Genomic DNA, 12,962 nt, shown 5'->3' with positions numbered 1-12,962 from the left:
GCTTTTGTGCTTACTCTCGGTACCAAAGAGACAATGGGAGGGGAGCATCTTGACCAAATACATGAGGTCCATGAGGTGTCCCAGCCCATCCATCCCCTCCACTCATATCCCGGCTGGAGCTTTTCCCCTCTCCCCTTGCTCACCTAAGAAGGAAGCTCGCAAAGACCCAGTTATCCATTGTGAACTCCAAGAGCTACCTTAAGCAAATGCTCCCAGATCTGCTCCCTGACTTCCACTCCAGGTCCCAAGTTAACCCACCAACCTGCAAATCCTGCTAGCTACCCTACTTTTTTTTTTTTTTTTTTAAAAGCTTTGAATTCTTGAACAGCCTCATGAATAAACAACTTGAACATGAGGTGATCTTTGCAGCAGGGCAGCAGTATTTTCATTATGGGTAGGGCACCAAGTAAACACAGCAGTTTTGCCTCTCTAAGACAGAAGTCCATGGCCTGTGAAAGTTTGTTTAGATTAAAAAAAACCCAAATGGGTGAGATTGCATTTGCAAGGTTGGAGCTCTTTTGTGTAAGAAAATCGGGGAGAAGGAGGTTTATGTCACCCTCCAGAGCTGTGGGTAGCTGTGATGTGGGGCTGCTACTGTAGGGTGTTTGGGCATCACTGCACCATCATGTGCTTAAATCGGATGCTTCTGCTCTGCAGAAGGTCCCATGGTAAGATCTGCCCCAGCTGCACTTGGCTTGTTAAAACCTCCTCCCGGTAGCTCTGGCACATCCTGGCTTGAGCCGGTTGCCTTTCCAGAGGGGTTTTCTTGGTTTTCTTTCTTTGTCTTTTTTTCTCCATGCATGGCAGGGGACTTCTTGCAGCCAAGCTGCTGCTCTTCACCCCTTGGGCTTTTCTGAAGAGCTGGCAACTCTCAAACACCGTCTGCCTCCTCTGCGATGGGTGCCGAGAAGGGGAAGACCTCCTGCAGCAGGTTGGTGACGAAGCAGGGCATCTCCTTGCATCCCTCGTAGGTGCCCCTGGCCTGGCAGCAAAAGGCCACCTCCCAGTTAATTCGGGTCATGAGGCGGTTGAGGGCCAGGTGACGTTCCTCTCCCTCCAGGACCTTGAGCAGGGCCTGGAGGAACATGGATCCAAAGGCGTTGAGGAAGGCCACGTAGCCTACAGAGTGTAAAGGAAGGAGAGCAATGTTGGCTGTGCTGTGGCCCTGTGATGGCAACATTTCCAAAAGGAAACTTTTTCGGCTGGTGTCGGTATGTCAGGGGCTTTCCCTTACCTGGGCTGCAGGCGAACATCACAACAGTTTGGGGAGGGATGGAGAGGTAGTCTGAGAAGCAGTCTGGCTCGCAGTCTGGCTCAGGCTCTCCGCTGTCACATTCCACAACCACCCCCTGGTCGAATTCTGCCCCCCGGCAAGCCTACGGGCAGAACAGCTGTCGTGAGCTTCCCCCTGCTTTGCTCTCTCCCTGTTGCCTGTGTCCAGGGCAAGCCTAAAGCTCCTGGGGTCTTTGGGGGCTCCCTGTGGACCTGTAGCCCCCTCCCCAAGCCAAGCCTACAACCCATCCCATGGTGCAGAGCCCCTCCTAGCTCCCATTCCCCAAGTCCTACAGCCCCACATGGTTCCTCTCCCATCTCCATACCCTTCCCATCTCATCCATCCACCATCCTCTTCCCTTCTCATCCATTGCAGCTCAGCTTTTCCAGGCCTCTCTTGCAATGAGCCTAGAGATGGGGCTCCCTCCTCTCTTCCCCATGCATTTCTCGTGAACCTGGTTCCCCTTCTCTTTGCATTTACCCCTCTCCTCCATGGAAAATGCGGTGCTGCATGTGCGAACCCAGAAATACACCTGGAAACACAAGAGTCCACTGGGAAGGTGCTGGCAGAGATTCCCCTTGGGGCTCAGCCTGCAGGCAGCCCAGTTCGTGCACAGTCCTTTATTCTGCGTGATGGTTTGGTCTTTCTTGCAGGGATGGAGTACTGGCTGGTGTTGGGAAGGCACTGGAGAGGGACTAGAGCTCTGAGGGCATGTTTCACACCTACCTGGAGCCACCTCTGCGGTGACATGTTGGTTGGGACCAGACCAAATGGCACCAGTGGACATCTCCCAGCATTAGGGGGAGGGGAGCATGCCCTCACCTCTCCCCGTGCAAACTCCCCACCAAATGCCAGCAGTAAATCCTTGCTCAGGATGTGGCCCGCAGAGATGTCTGCAAGCAAATGGGCTGCAACACCCTGGCACTGAACAGCCCAGAGAGGTGGACGGAGGCCACCGGGAGCCATGGGGACCTGAGAGCCATGGTAATGCTGAGAGGAAGCAGTCCTTCTCTTCCAGCCTAGGCTCTGGGCACCCTCAGCCCTACGGTGTTTGCTCTACGAGGACGGCGTTCGTCAGCACGAGCACAGGTTTTGCCTGCTGATCGAGGTACCCGGACCAGTCTCCAGGTTTGTTGGCTTGCCTGGAGGATGTCCCAGGCTGTCACTGCTTCCTGAACAGCAGCCAAGCCCCTTACCAGAAGAAAACGAATGCTGTGAGTGATTTATACTTGCTTTCAGGTGAAAAGATTTCTGTGTATTTGCATAATGTTTGCAGAGCTCACACTATCTGCTGGTATCCATCCAGTTGCTGAATTGTTTGTTCAGTGATCTAATCCTCCCTGTCAGATCAGTGTTAGAGCGTACTTCTAGGGCTCCTTTCCTGCAAGGGCATGTTCACACTCCTCTCTGCTTTGCTGCTTGGGAACCAGATGTGGGCTTTATTTTTTTTCCCTACTACATCACCAGTTCACAGCTGGGCTTCTCCCAGCCATACCCCAGGAGTTTGCTGTGCCCAAATGTCACAGTGATGGGATCTAAAGGCAGTTTTTACGGATTCATCTATATCCTGGTGGTGTCTGGGAGGAATATTTGATCCCAGCAATGTCGTATATCATGGTGAACAATTTGGTTTCAGCACAGGTAGTCCTGAGGGTGCAAATCACTGGGAGAAATGCTCCTGGGTGGAGACACTGGGGAAAGGCCAAGGCTGTTTATCAAAGAAGGGCCACATGTATGGGTGATGACAGGCTGCAAGAGGAGTGTCTGCAGTGAGCAAAGAAACCTCAAAATCAGTGAAAGCATGAAAAAAGAGGTCTAGAGGGTTGTGGTGGGAAGCTGGGGAGCGACGAAAGGATTGAGCTCTCACATGGGTGTAGCAAAATCCACAATTAAAACAGACATACCAGCAGCAACCTCAAGCCTCATGCTTGTGCCAGTCTAATTTTGCACAAACTTAGCAAAAAAGGGATCAGATTATCATCCAGTAGCTGTGTTACCTGGATAAAGAAGATTTTGGGTATTTTGGTGAGCGCCAGGCACTTCTCTGAGGATAAAATCTGGAAAATCCGGGTCAGTTTAACCGGCTCTGAGTCGCAACCGAATATGACCCCTTCCTTTCCATGGCTGGAGATGACACTCACAAAGTACTCCCCATGCTCGCAGCAGCATTCTGCAACGACACGGCCAAAGCGATGCCTTCGAGCATCGACTCAGGGTGTCGTGGAGGTTACTTAGACCGAGAGGTGGGATATGAGAGACAGCTGGGCTTGGGGTAAGATGAGGAGGGGGTTTAGGGGCTGGCAGGGGGACGCATACCTTGCTGGTAAAGGTCTTCTATCTCCTTGGCTGTCTTGTTATGCATCAGTTTCACCTTGTAGTTGAGCCGTGAGAGTATGTTGGAAAGCTTTTCCGCTTCCCTCTTGGCTCCTCTCCGGGTCCCAAACACCACATCACCGTCGCTGCTGCAGAAATTGGTGTTGACGATGACAAGAGCCCGGCTTTGCCTTGGCTGGGACATGCTGAGATGTCCCCTCGGATGGGTACGTGGTCTCCAAACCCCCACCGCGCCAGCAGGGAGCTCAGGCTTGTCTAGCGGTGAGCCCCGAGTCCTCCTTCGGGAAGTCCAGGAGAACGTATCCTGCTCCACTGGCTGACTCAATGCTGGTGCGGCTGATTTTCAAGGGCAAGGCAGGAGCAATGCCCTGTCACCTGCGAGGTGGCACCTGGGCATGAGTCACGGGGGTAGGAGAAGGGCCATGGTTCACCCCTGGGTTCGGCGGGCATCGCCAGCTGCAAGAGGGCTGGGCTGGCACTGTCCAGCCTGGAGCATGTGGGGCATACGTTAGGAGGAAAAAAAAAATAGGATTTTGTTGTTGTTTTTTTTTTTTTCTCCAAAGGAATGGTGGGGGAGGTTGGAGAGCGATGGGGGATGGGAACACCTGCATTGCGGGAAGCACTAGGAACAACCAGGCGATCCCTCCCTGCCTTTCTCGCTCTGTCTCTGAGTCCTGGTTTGCCCCAAAAGCCAGGCAACTCCTGCTTCCCATCGCTAGCCCCAGGGAAAACGGCCTCTTCCAGCTTCCCCCATGAGCTCCTCGCAGGGCTTTTCGGACAGTGTTGCTTATTGCCTAACCCTGCCCACTCCCAGCGAGGCGGTAGGCACTTGCCAGCTGGTTTTACCCGCTTGGAGTACCCATTTATGGCACTTCTGCAATTATTCCTCCCCAAAAGCAGTCTGTGCTGGTGCAGGATGAGACCCCAGTGACCTGCTCACAAGGATGAATCTCAGCTGCATCCTTTCTCCCCTTCCCAAACTTGCTGACCTGGAGTGTTGAAAAGCAGCCCTCTCGCATCACCCTAACCCCAGGCCTGCTGATCCCACATCACAAGGTGCGAATCACAAGATGCTTATTTTATTTATTTCTGGTCTCGTGCTTCCCTTCCCATTTGGAGAGGGCTTTGATCGTCTTCCCAAGCTTTTCCCAGCAGACAGAAAGGCTACGCTTTTTTTAATGCTAAAGGAGTGGGTGTTTGCACCATCGCGCGTCTCTGAGCGATGGGGGGTAAAGCAGCACCAAAATATCAGCAGCATTGCAGGGCTGAGGGGCTGCATCACAGTCCTGCTACTCTGCTGCAACAAGGTATGACTTTGAAAGCACTGCACAGCTAGCAAGTACCGTTGCTTTTAAAGAGCTTTAAATCTGGCTTAAATCCCTTCACGCCTGGCCTTGGCCTGCCAGAAGGACCCACTTACTCCACCAACCCATTGAGCCAGGAGCTGGCACCTTCCTAAAGGACCATGTCTGTGAGCCTCACCTGGGCACCTTCATTAAAACACAGCAATGGGGCTTGGGTTGGTGTGATTTTTTTCCCCTTGCTGAAATGCAGACGGTGCCTGTCCAGCAGCTTGCAGGGGTTTGCCAAACCTGCCTGATGCTGCCCGGACAAGCCCGTGCACGGCCCCGTCTTGGGGAGGCGCTGCTTCCTCTGCCTCCGCAACCCCCAGGGCTGCCGAGCCCCACGTGGAGCTTAACGAGCCCAGTGAAGCTTCAGGAGCCCAACTCGATGCCAAAGCTGCTGTCTGAAAGGGGGAAAGCATCCCCATGGGGCTTGCTCCCCTTGACCCAGCAGGTCTGGGGGTTGCAGGTGAAGGCTGATGCTCTTCCGATGGTCCAGGCAGCTCTCGGACACTGCGGGGGATCAAGTGACCATGGGTGTTGTTAGTAGAAGCTGTTGTGTTTTGCCTTCTGGTGCAGCCTGGTTTTTGGGGTTGCCTTGACTTCTCTCCTGGCCACTGCTGCACACGGCAGCTCTTGGAGCACCTCTTCCCTATGCTGGGAGGAGAGTTTTGCCCTCAAAAGGGCAGCCAGGGATCAGCGCTGGCTTTTACTCGCTAGTGGTGGATGTTGTGGTGGAAGGAGGTGAGCTCTAGGTGGGTAAGGTCCAAGGCAAGCTGGCTGGAAATGGGAATGGCATGTTCCTGGGCTGTAATCCTTTGGCTTCGTGTTAGAGAAGGATGTGCTACAGGCGATTTACAGCAGAAAATAAGGGGGTGATCCGGTGGGCTGGGGGGAAAGGGAGGTCCTGGCTGGTGGGACAGCAGGCGTTAGTCCCTCTTCTTAGCATCGGTAGCCTGCGTGCGCTTTTTCAGCCGTGCCACGTCGACGTAGATGTTGCGCTTGAGGACAGCGCTGGCGCAGATGAAGGCTCCTTGCAGGGCTCCCACAAAGCCGCCCAGGCACAAATCCTGCCCTGGAAGAGAGTGGAAGACAGTGATGGCAGTGGCTGTGGTGGGGACCTGTGGGCAGCCCGTGCTCTCTGTTCCCAACTGACCCTCAATGCTGCTGGACATCGCCATCCATCATCTGCCCTCCCCACCCTCCAGCTTCCCGCACGCCATCCCTTGGGTTCGAACCCATGAAACCCCTCCGTTTGACCCCTTCCTTCTCCCCAGCAGGGAGAGGGTCTCATGCTGCCCAGCTAAAATAAATCAGCGCTGGGCAAGGAGACAATGTCCAGGAGCTGGAGGAGGCACAGCCCTTTCCTCCTCCTGTTGGGACCATGCAGCTCCACTTAGACATGCTCCAGCAGCTCTTGCATTGCCCCATGGCATGGCAGCAGCTTGTCCCCTTATTTCATTGAAGGATTGAAGGTTTTCTCCCCCCCCGTATCCTGCTTCCCCAGAGATGTCCTAATCTGAAAGCGTGGTGTCTGGGTGGTGGCCATGGTACCTGTCAGGTAGAGGTTGGGGACAGCCGTCTGTGCCCTCACAGTAGCAATGGCTTTGGCTTGCAGGCGGGCAATGCTGTGGTCAATGCCGTAGAACTCGCCCTTGGGGCTGGCGATGTAGTGCTGGTTGGTGAGGGGCGTCCCTCCAGAGATGTACTCGATCTGGGGGGGACAAGGGGACAATGTGGTCTGCCTGGGGTAGGCGTGATGGCGTGGGGTGTCACACTGTGCTCCAGAAAGCTGTTTTCGTGGGGTACAGGCTGGGACGGGTTTCCTTGCAGACCCTTGGGTGGTGGTTCTGGCCAAGTTTGGTCCCAGGATGGTCCTGGAGGATCATCGTACCCCCAGCTTGCACCATGTGTGGTCAGGAGGCAGCAGCGATGGGTTGGTGCTGGACCTTATGTCCAGCAGACCCGGACCCTGCTCCTATGTTTGCAGGATGGGCCTGGGTAGACGGGACCCAGGAGAGGAACTGGAGGACCTGCAAACCCCAGGTTTCCTCACCCTGTCCTCGATGCGAGGGTAGAGCTTGAAGACAACCTGCATGATGGTGTCCACAAAGGTCTTCTTCAACTCCTCATAATCGTCTCCCCGTTTTTGGACCTGCTCATCCTTCCACTCCTCAAACCACTCATATTTGGTGAAGGTCACGATGGCCAGCGTGGATTTACCTGCAGCAGGACAAGGTCGGGGCGGTTGTCCCTCTGACCACCCTCATGCCACCATTTCCTTGCCACAAACCCAACCCTCCCCATGCAAACCCTTGGGATGTCCCCAGGTCTCTGTGGTCCCATATCCTTTGTCCAGTTATCTTGAAGACCACTTTCCACGAGCAACCTGCTCAGCAGCTTTGATCATGGCTATTTTAGGAGAAACTCCTCATTTGCAGTCATCAAACAAACCAAACCCCAGCAAGAGTTTTCAAGCTGCTCGCAAGTGTTCATGGTTGGGCTTCAGCCTTTACCTGGGTGCCTTGTTTCCCAGGTGGGGTCCTTGGCCGATGGGCAGGTGACAAATATGACAGGGATGTTCTTGGCAGCTGCTTCTCTGGAAGAAGCCAGGTAGCGATTCATTCTGCAGAGACATGCAGGGTTTGGGTGGGTTTTGGTGAAAACCTTTCCCTGAATACTTGTTATGGCCAAATCCCCGTGCACCAAGGATCTGCCAAGAGCATTTTCTGAGTCACCACCCATCTCCTTACGCTTAATGAAGCACGTCTGAGGTGAAGCCCAACCTACATTTCATCCAGGTCATTTCCTGGGTACATGAAGTAGTTGGTGGGCTCCAGCCCCAGCTCTTCCCTTGAGCCATTGAGACCTACGAAGACGGTGAAACCCCCTTCGCCGTGTGTTGCCATGCGAAGCTGAGACTGGATCTCTGTGATACGGAGGGAAGAAGAGGAAAAATAGTATTTTCTGGGATCCTCAGCTACAGAGAAGTGGTTTCTCCTAGAAGAAGCCCTCCTCATATCTACGTTGCTCCCATGTTAGCTTATAAAACTGGTTTATCTCAAAACATCCCGTGTGTGCTCAAGGGGTGGAACGGCAACTCCTGCAAACTCTAAGGAAGGCAGTGGCACTGCGATTTACTATAGGGGATGGTTTAGGGTACCCTTGGCTTGAGCTTTTGCTGGATTTAATGACCTTCTCAGATTCAAATGTGCTCCTGCTCTGCAAACATTGAATGGTTGTAGACCAGGACCACAGCATTGCCCAGAAAGCTTCCACCCAACCATGCCCACTTCCACCCAGCCGTGCCTTCTTCTACCCAACCATGCCCCGTCCCACCCAGCCATGCCCCCTTCCACCCAGCCATGCCTCTTCCAAAGCAGCAAGTAGATTTTGTGGCAGCACTAAACCCAACTTTACATGGACTTTTCACCAACTTTCACAAGTTCTGGGGCGCTATGCTGTGTTTTTTTGGGAAACTGAGCAGCAAGCCAGGGCTTTACTAACTATGGCATCCCATCACAAACTAATTTGGTCTTGATTAAAAACCCTGCAAAGAAACATGTGGCCAGTGATGGTTCTGAATGCTGCGACACGAGCCATGGGGTTTTGCTGATTTCTAAGAAATAATTATAAAGAAGCCAGTTTCTGATGTGGCTCAGAGGGGGATTACTGCCGTAACCCCAATGAAACCCAACGCTGCCGTTTTACCAGGCAAAGCCCGTGCCTCCGCTGGCAGGAGCCGTTCGTAGGTGTTGAAGATCCCAGCATCCGAAATGATAACAGGAGCAAAGATGTTCACCAAATCTTGGCCTTTCTTGACACTCACACCTGGAAGGGAAAGGTGAGGTGGGGAGGAATGGCTCAGTTAAAAAGCAACGCCATGGCGGGGACAAGCCACGTGTGCCCCATCCTGTGCCAGCACTCACCGCAGGCTTTGCCCTGGGCGTCCAGCAGAATCGTCTGCACTGGTGCCTTTCCAAACACATTTCCTCCAGCTTTGCGGATAACGGGAATGATGTGGAAGGCAATTTCCCCAGCCCCCCCTTTGGGGTACCACGCACCGTGGAGGAAGTGGTTCACCAGGATGCTGTGCATGGAGAAGCTGGCCTTCGAGGGGACCACGCCTGAAAAAAGGGGCAGCTTAAGATGGGTTTGTGGTGAATCGTGGTTTTGTGGCTTATCCTGAAGTTTTTAGGATGAGGAACGCCTTGCCCTCGGCTGGATGCGATGCTGTAAGAAAGGATGGAGTGAGAAATGATGGGTCATCAGTACCCGGAGGAGCAGGGAGGGCATCAGACATGGGTGGCAAAGCCTGTGGCTCTTTTGCAACTGGGGGCCACGAGCAAACCCCCAGGGCGGATGGGAGGAAGGGAAGGGGAAGGCTCAGGGCGAAAGTGTTACGGCGAGGCCAGGGTGGTGCGTGCCAGCACGAGGTCAAGTGTGGGTAGATGTTCCTTTGTGTAAGAGGAGCAATGCTGCCACGCTGTGAAGCTGAAGGATGCGGAGAGAAAGAGATGAAAGCGAGCAACAGGGACACAGGGACAACCAGCTGCTGGCTTGGGGACAAGGATGCTGGCAGAGCATCCATGCATGCAGCATCCCTCACCCGCAAACCGCACAGCCATCACCCTTATAAAAGCAAAGAAAAAAGGGTTTTCTTGCATTTTTTTTGTTCCTAAAGGGTTTAACTTCACCTCCATGGCACCCTGAAGCCTCCTGGCTACCTACCGTAGGTGGGGAAGATGTAGCTGAAGACGGCCCTGAGCTCGCGGTTGGTGGTGAGACCGTCCACCACCTCCTTCAGGCTGCGCGATGCCAGCCGGCAGAAGGGGCTGAGCCGTGGCAGCAGCCCCGAGCGGCACAGCAGCATGGCCAGCACCCGGGGGATCATTTTCAAGACACCCACCAGCATGGTCCCTCTGCCGACGCTCTGCAGGAGGGGAGGATGTTGCTGAGCATCTGCCGTTGGGGGGGCTGCGGACAACCCCAGGGTGGGCTGGAAAGACGCTCAAAAGCATCTTTTTCCCCCTTAAATTTATTGCTTGGCCAGCAGAGAGGCAACAGCATCTCTTAAGAGCCTCATCCCAGCGAGGCACGGGCAAGGTGAGTGCTTCCTCCCCCAAGAAGCTCCCCTGCAGCGCAGGCTCCCAGCCTTTGCGGTGGTTTTGAAGCATAATTAATGTTCATTTAGCACTGTTTTGATAACGATTGCAATCACCCCACCGGCCGGGAGGTCCCGGAGCATCATCCCATGGTGCTCGGGAAGGGGGGTGTGTGTCAGGTCTCATGGGGGTCCCAGCACATCCCATGGGACCACAAGCATCCACGGGGAGTGGGGTTACAACTCTGGGTGCAACGCCAGGTTTTTGAGGCAGAAAAGGGAGATTTTTGATGTGTTTTCCAATGCTTTTGGAGCCGGGTGGGGGCGGGTTATGAAAGCCGCTATTCTCTGCAGTTGCCCAATATCTGGGTGTCGGGGGGGAGTGGGAATTTCCCCTCCCTGCTTGACCCCCGCAGAGAGGGACCAGAGCCAAAAAAATCCCCCCATCCCCTCCCTGCGGTGAAGCCAAAGCACCCTCTACCTTCACCAGCCGCTCAAACTCATCAATAGCGGCCCCCTCCCCGGGAAACTGCTCCTTCAGGCCTTGGAAATATTCCTTCTTCCCCGAATAGATGCGATACGTCCTGCCGCTGCTGGGCTCCCCCAAAACCACGGTGTCGTAGACGGCCGGCAGCTGAGCCCACTCCAGCTGCCCCTCCGTCAGCTGGTCCACCATGAAACGGATGATGGAGCCCTCCTGCATCTGCCCCACATAGTGGATACCTGGAAGATGTATTTTTGGTTTATTTTGGGGTCTTTTTTCCTTTTTTTTTACATCCCATCACATACCCCTGGCATGCACAGGACCCTCCTCTTATTTCTCCACCCCCACCCCAGCAGCTCTGTACGGAGGGGAAAGGGAAAAGCTGGGAAACACCCGCCTCCCGCATTAGGTCAAAGGGAAAACCAAGCGCTCGCTGTCGTGTTTTTAAGCAGCTTTTAGGAATTTTGTTAAACATTGTTATTTTTCCTTTCTGTATTGCCGTAAATAATTAATCCCGTGCAGTTCAAGGGATGTACTGTGCTGGACTTTGTCTTGCTGGAAGGAGTTTGCCAAGGGAGATGTGGACGGGAAATTCTATAGCGGCTGAGCTGGGTACGGGGAATTTTATAGAGTTTTGGCATTACAGCAACCGGACGTGACCGGCAGCACCTCATCCGTCAGCAGGAGGATTTTAGGGCAAGGGAAGGTGTGTGATACCATGTCGCTCAGGCAGAAAAAGCGCTTGTATAACACGGGGCGGGTGCTGGGGATGCCCGCTCTGGGTCCCCACGGGTGTTTTGGGTGCAATTCCCACCACGGTCATCCCCCCCTCTCTGCAGTGCCCCCACCCTGTGGCTGAGCCCCCCCACCACCACCTTTGAGCCAGAGGTGAATCTGGGACCCCAAATGCCGGCGGGGGCCGTACCGGTGTCAAACTCGAAGCCCTTCTCGCTGAAGGTGTGGCAGCAGCCCCCCAGCTTCCCGTGCTGCTCCAGCACCAGCACCCGCTTGCCTGCCTTCGCCAGCAGCGCGGCAGCTGCCAGGCCCCCGATGCCGCTGCCCACCACGATGGCATCGAGCCCCTCGGGGACTTTATCTGCTGAGAAAACTGGGGGGGGGGGGGGGGCCGGCATCCTCAGCGGTGGGATGTGGCACCCCCCTGAGTGGGCGCACGGTACCCGGCGGGTGACCCCGAAACCTTGCTGGGGGACGATGCCACCCCTGGGGGGTGATGCCACTTTGGGGGGGTCATGCTGCCCCAGGGGGTGATGCCATGCTGAGGGGGGGTGATGCCACGCCGGAGGAAGATGCTGTGCTGGGGGGGGTGATGCCACCCTGGGGGGTGATGTCACTTTGGGGGGGTCATGCTGCCTGAGGGAATCATGCCATGATGCTGGGGGGGGTGATGCCAACCCGGGGGGTGATGCTGCACCGGGGGGGGCGGGGGGGGGGCGTGGATGCTGGCCCCTGGGGGGTGATGCCACCTCGTTGGGTGATGCCGCACCGGGTGCAGATGCCACTTTGGGGGGGTCATGCTGCCCCAGGGGGTGATGCCGTGCTGGGGGGAAGATGCCACCCACCGCAGCGGCTGATGCTGTGCCAGTGGGTGATGCCACCCTGGGGGGTTAATGCCGCCACGGGGGGTGATGCCGCCCCGGCGGAGCTCAGGGACGGGGGGGGTCCCGCGGAGAGGGGGGAGCCCCGTACCTGTCTTGACGACCGTCCTGCGGGCAGCCTTGTCGGTGACGAGCGGGGCGGGCGGGCGGCGGGTATCGGCGGCGAAGGGGCTGGGGCCGCCTCCCGCCCCCCACGGGGACCGGGCGAGGAGGAGGAGGAGGAGGAGGGCGAGGAAGAGCAGCGCGTACAGCCACATGGCGCTTCGCCCGTCTGCCGCCGCGGCCCCGAGGGCAGCCCTGCTCCGCCCCGCCGGGAACGGGCGGGCGGCACCGGAACGGGCGGGGGGCGGGCTGGGAGATGGCACCGGGAGCTGGAACCGGGCACCGGGAGATGGCACCGAGCACTGGGGGATGGAGCTGGGAGCTGGCACCGGACACTGGGAGATGGCACCGGGAGCTGGAACCGGGCACCGGGAGATGGCACCGAGCACTGGGGGATGGAGCTGGGAGCTGGCACCGGACACCGGGAGCTGGAACCGGGCACTGGGAGATGGCACCGGGCACTGGGGGATGGCACTGGGAGCTGGGAGCTGGCACCGGACACTGGGAGCCAGTACCGGGCACTGGGAGCTGGCACCGGGCACTGGGAGATGGTACCGAGCGCTGGGAGCTGGCACCGGGCACCGGTACTGGGAGCTAGGAGATGGCACCGGGAGCTGGTACCGGACACTGAGAGCTAGCACCAGACACTGGGAGCTGGTACCGGGCACTGGGAGCTAGCAACGGACACTGGGAGCCGGCACTGGGG

General features: G+C 56.2%; 2 protein-coding genes and 1 long non-coding RNA gene across 3 annotated transcripts; 1 reads left to right on the top strand and 2 right to left on the bottom strand.

Annotated features, from left to right (window-relative positions):
• Nucleotides 1-814: 814 nt before the first annotated feature.
• On the top strand, nucleotides 815-8,768 carry LOC128149958 (uncharacterized). Its single transcript, XR_008237897.1, has 3 exons — nucleotides 815-931; nucleotides 1,927-2,487; nucleotides 8,665-8,768. It is a non-coding gene; the product is annotated as an uncharacterized LOC128149958 (long non-coding RNA).
• Nucleotides 872-3,932, bottom strand: LOC128149954 (caspase-7-like). Its single transcript, XM_052805580.1, has 4 exons — nucleotides 3,590-3,932; nucleotides 3,271-3,443; nucleotides 1,235-1,376; nucleotides 872-1,119 (listed from the first exon to the last, which is right to left on the bottom strand). The coding sequence occupies exons 1-4, from the start codon at nucleotides 3,789-3,791 to the stop codon at nucleotides 872-874; spliced, it is 765 nt and encodes a 254-aa protein (XP_052661540.1). The 5' UTR covers nucleotides 3,792-3,932.
• On the bottom strand, nucleotides 4,664-12,494 carry RETSAT (retinol saturase). Its single transcript, XM_052805538.1, has 11 exons — nucleotides 12,246-12,494; nucleotides 11,464-11,646; nucleotides 10,536-10,777; nucleotides 9,682-9,883; nucleotides 8,880-9,077; nucleotides 8,662-8,781; nucleotides 7,741-7,879; nucleotides 7,467-7,576; nucleotides 7,007-7,173; nucleotides 6,505-6,664; nucleotides 4,664-6,025 (listed from the first exon to the last, which is right to left on the bottom strand). Exons 1-11 carry the CDS (start codon nucleotides 12,409-12,411, stop codon nucleotides 5,880-5,882), a joined length of 1,833 nt encoding a protein of 610 aa, XP_052661498.1. The 5' UTR covers nucleotides 12,412-12,494; the 3' UTR covers nucleotides 4,664-5,879.
• Nucleotides 12,495-12,962: the final 468 nt, after the last annotated feature.

Source organism: Harpia harpyja, chromosome 13 (genome assembly GCF_026419915.1).
Source record: "Harpia harpyja isolate bHarHar1 chromosome 13, bHarHar1 primary haplotype, whole genome shotgun sequence".
NCBI classification, from domain to species: Eukaryota; Metazoa; Chordata; class Aves; order Accipitriformes; family Accipitridae; genus Harpia; species Harpia harpyja.
Note: the sequence above shows the minus strand (reverse complement) of the source record. Positions and strands in the feature narration are given on the sequence as shown.

Coding starts and splice junctions, on each gene's coding strand:
- LOC128149954 (XM_052805580.1), bottom strand. CDS start 3,791: ATGTCCCAGCCAAGGCAAAGCCGGGCTCTTGTCATCGTCAACACCAAT. Junction 3,444..3,589: donor AGAAGACCTTTACCAGCAAG/GTATGCGTCCCC, acceptor GTGTCGTTGCAG/AATGCTGCTGCGAGCATGGG. Junction 1,377..3,270: donor CCAAAATCTTCTTTATCCAG/GTAACACAGCTA, acceptor TTCTGCCCGTAG/GCTTGCCGGGGGGCAGAATT.
- RETSAT (XM_052805538.1), bottom strand. CDS start 12,411: ATGTGGCTGTACGCGCTGCTCTTCCTCGCCCTCCTCCTCCTCCTCCTC. Junction 10,778..11,463: donor GGGCTTCGAGTTTGACACCG/GTACGGCCCCCG, acceptor TACATCTTCCAG/GTATCCACTATGTGGGGCAG. Junction 7,880..8,661: donor GGAGGCACGGGCTTTGCCTG/GTAAAACGGCAG, acceptor TCCGTATCACAG/AGATCCAGTCTCAGCTTCGC.